This window comes from Micropterus dolomieu, unplaced genomic scaffold (genome assembly GCF_021292245.1).
Source record: "Micropterus dolomieu isolate WLL.071019.BEF.003 ecotype Adirondacks unplaced genomic scaffold, ASM2129224v1 contig_3715, whole genome shotgun sequence".
NCBI lineage: Eukaryota > Metazoa > Chordata > Actinopteri > Centrarchiformes > Centrarchidae > Micropterus > Micropterus dolomieu.
Genome location: NW_025732705.1, coordinates 149 through 3,784, shown reverse-complemented (window position 1 = coordinate 3,784; position 3,636 = coordinate 149). Strand labels below are relative to the sequence as shown.

Sequence of the window (3,636 nt, the reverse complement as noted above, 5' to 3'; positions counted from 1 at the left end):
GAGCCTGGCTGCTCAGCCAGGAGCAGCAGACTCTCTCCCTGGGTGGGTTTGTGACTTCCTCCACACCTCAGCCAATCCCCCAGCCAAGTCCTCATCAGATCCTCAGTCTGTTAGCCTGGAAATGGCTAACACCCGGACCGCTAGCCTCCGGCCGTCATCTCTCCGGCCTGCTAGCCCTCTGCCTGTCCTGCCTGTTACCTGTTCGGCTGGCGCTGCTAGCCCTCCGCCTGTCCTGCCTGTTACCTGTTCGGCTGGCGCTGCTAGCCCTCCGCCTGTCCTGTCTGTTACCTGTTCGGCTGGCGCTGCTAGCCCTCCGCCTGTCCTGTCTGTTACCTGTTTGGCTGGCGCTGCCAGCCCTCTGCCTGTCCTGCCTGTATCCTGCTCGGCTAGCGCCGCTAGTCCTCCGCCTAGCCTGTCTGTCCGCCCGCCTGCCCTACCTACCAAGGACTCAGGGACTATGACTCTCCTGGCCTACCTGACCATGAAGGCCAGGGAGTCAGAGGAAGCACGGGCAGCTACACTATGGCCTGATAGCCTGGAGGCTAGGCTTTCCCCGGAGTCGTCCTTTGAAGGGAGTCGCCTAGCCATCTTTTCGGGTTCCCGTGGTGGTCATCGGAGACGACGAGGTCACCATCAGCGACCCGTCGGCAACAAACCTGTCCCCTGGCTTGCTAGAACGGCTAGCCGCCTGCCTGATTCCCGGCCCGCTAGCAGCCTGCCTGCCCACCTGCCTGATCCCCAGCCTGCTAGCGCTGCTAGCCACCTGCCTGATCCCTGGCCTACTCCTGCTCCCAGGTCTCACTCGGTTGTCCTACCGACACCTGTTACTGGTCCCTCATCGAAGGCCCGACTGACACCAGTTCCAAGGTCTCCGTCGGTGGCCAGACCGGTTCCCGCTCCCCGTGCCCCGTCGGTGGTCCGACCAACACCAGCTTCGTTGGTGGCCCAGCCGACTCCTGTTCCCTCGTCGGTGGTCCGACCAACACCAGCTTCGTTGGTGGCCCAGCCGACTCCCGTTCCTCGTGCTCCGTCGGTGGTCCGACCGGCACCTGCTTCGCCGGTGGCCCAGCCGACTCCCGTTCCTCGTGCTCCGTCGGTGGTCCGACCGGCACCTGCTTCGCCGGTGGCCCAGCCGACTCCCGTTCCTCGTGCTCCGTCGGTGGTCCGACCGGCACCTGCTTCGTTGGTGGCCCAGCCGACTCCTGTTCCCTCGTCGGTGGTCCGACCAACACCAGCTCCGTTGGTGGCCCAGCCTGTTCCTCGTGTCCTGTCGGCGGATGGACCGGCTTCAGCCCCGCCGGTGGTCCGGCCGACTGCAGCTCCTCGTGTCCGGTCCATGGTCCCCAGCCCAGCTGCTCAGTCGGTGTTCAGACCGACTCCAGCTCCTCGTGTCCGGTCCATGGTCCTCAGCCCAGCTGTCTCGCCGGTGGTCCTCAGCCCAGCTGTGCCTCCAGAGCACCCAAGCTTTGGGTGCCGACCTCCGGAGAGGTCTTGCCGTCAGCCTCCTGCTCGGCCCCCAGTGGGGTTGCTGCCTCACTGTTGGCCGTCCTGCCAACCCCTTGAACTCTGTGGCCCCCCTGTTCTGCCCGGCCTGTTGAGTCGACCTCCGGCGCGGCCTCCCGAACTCTGTGGCCCCCCGGTTCTGCCCGGCCTCATGGGTCGTCCCACAGGACGCCCACCTGAACTGTTTTGCTCTCCTGGTCTACTCGGTCGACCTCCGGGACGGCCTCCTGAACTGTATTTTCCCCCTGATTTGCTCGGCCTGTCGGGTCGTCCTTCAGGACGACCTCCTGAACTGTGTTTTCCCCCTGATTTGCTCAGCCTGTCGGGTCATCCTCCGGGACGGCCTCCTGAACTGTTTTCCCCCTGATTTGCACGGCCTGTCGGGTCATCTCCCGGGACGACCTCCTGAACTCCGTGATCCCTTTGGTCTGCACGGCCTCCTGGGACGCTCTCCGGGACGACCTCCGGGACGACCTCCTGAACTGTTCTGCCCCTCTGCCTTGCCCTGCATGTTAGGCCAAGCGCCTTACCTGCCCTGTTTCCTGGGAATGATCTGCCTGTTGGGTGGTTCCCCCGGACTGTTTTGTCCCCTTGGCCTGCTTGTGCGATCTCCCGAACTCTGTCGCCCCCTTGCCTTGCCCTCTGGCCACCCTCCTGAGAGTTCCTGGTCTGGCCCTCCTCCTGTCCTCCCTCCGCCCACCCTGGCTCGACTTGCCCTCCTCCTGTCCTCCCTCCGCCCACCCTGGGCCGGCTTGTGCCTTGTTTTTGGGCTGTTTTGGGTTTTGTTGACCGTCTGGAGATGCTCGTCGGTGGGGGGGTACTGTCACGCTCTGCCGGTTGGCCATCCTTTGTGTTTACTTTTGAGTTTAGTATCTGCCTTGGTATGTTGAGTTTTGGGTTCTGTCCTGTCTAGTGTCCAGTATCTGTTTATATAGTCTGCTTGTCATGTCTAGTCTCTCTGTTTTCCTCTGCTCTCTCTCTGCCTCGTTAGTCTCATGTCTGTCACCTGTGTTGCTCCCGCCCTGCTCGTTAGTCCCTGTGTATATATACCTGGTGTTTCTGTCTTGTCCTTGTCCGGTCATTGTTCATGTTACCCCCCAGTCTGTCGTGTGTACTCTCTGCCTGTAACCAGCCTTGCTTGTCTCGTCTTGTCTCGTCTCCCGGTACTTTTGGATTTCAGTTATTCAGCCACTCACCTGTAAGTGTGCTCGCTTTTGTTTGTTTATTAAAACCCTTCGTTATACCATACCTGCTCCGCTCTGTGTCCTGCGTTTGGGTTCTCCAACCTGCCTCCACACCACGATCGTGACACAAACTCACCTTCTGTGTGTGGAGCGTCAGCAGGTTGAAGCAGCAGTGTTGTAGTTTTCCACTTTTCTCTCCTGTAGCTGAACTCACTCAGGGGAAGTTGGTAGTTTGGTCTGAAGGTGAATCTGATCGTCTGTTTTTCACTCTGTGTCTCTCTGTAGTGAGGAAGGATAAGAAGCTGTTTCCTGGTTTGTGTCAGGTGAGGGGTTGAGCTTTGTCAGACCTCTGTTAAGAGCTGTTGCTTGAACTATAAAAGCAGGGCGTGCTTCATTCTACAACTGATCCACTGCTGGAAATGTAGACTGATAGCGTGCAGCAGGGTGTTTCTATTGTCAGTAATAGTTTCAATGTAGTGGAGGAGTAAAAAAAAAAATTGGTATCATAGAATATCATAGAACAAATGGGACCAAGACATGTGCTAGTTTTACTTGTTGTGATTTGTTCAATGTAACTGAGCTCTGAGTGCAAGACATACATATTTAACTGAATACCAATTCTTTCCAGGAAAAGGTGTGTAGATGTAGGGTGGGCCTGACACTAACGCTGTGAGTGTTGACTCATGAAAGGTCGACCATGCAGCAGCAGAGGTCAACAAGACCTCTGCTGAAGGCGTCACAGGCCAGATTTATGGAGTTGTTTAACACGAAACATATTTTTACAACAGGAACATTTGACTCACTGGCACAAGACCCTGATTACTCGGATGATTGAACACTTGCTCAACCTGCTCTCATCCGTGCCTCTTGGCAACCAGTCTTCACTCTGACCTGACATGCAGCTGCTTAGGCTCGGGATTGTGAGTCTTAAGCCATCATGTCCTGTCTC

At 57.9% G+C, this 3,636-nt stretch overlaps 1 protein-coding gene across 1 annotated transcript; it reads left to right on the top strand.

The window, feature by feature from the left end:
* The first annotated feature begins 1,324 nt into the window (after positions 1–1,324).
* LOC123964617 (proline-rich protein 2-like) lies at positions 1,325–1,963 on the top strand. Its single transcript, XM_046041489.1, has 2 exons — positions 1,325–1,678; positions 1,730–1,963. The coding sequence occupies exons 1-2, from the start codon at positions 1,337–1,339 to the stop codon at positions 1,868–1,870; spliced, it is 483 nt and encodes a 160-aa protein (XP_045897445.1). The 5' UTR covers positions 1,325–1,336; the 3' UTR covers positions 1,871–1,963.
* Positions 1,964–3,636: the final 1,673 nt, after the last annotated feature.

Bases quoted from the DNA above. Each gene is read 5' to 3' on its own strand.
- LOC123964617 (XM_046041489.1), top strand. From the start codon at position 1,337: ATGGTCCCCAGCCCAGCTGCTCAGTCGGTGTTCAGACCGACTCCAGCT. The intron at 1,679-1,729 runs CCTGAACTGTTT...CCGGGACGGCCT, and splicing joins GTCGTCCCACAGGACGCCCA to CCTGAACTGTATTTTCCCCC.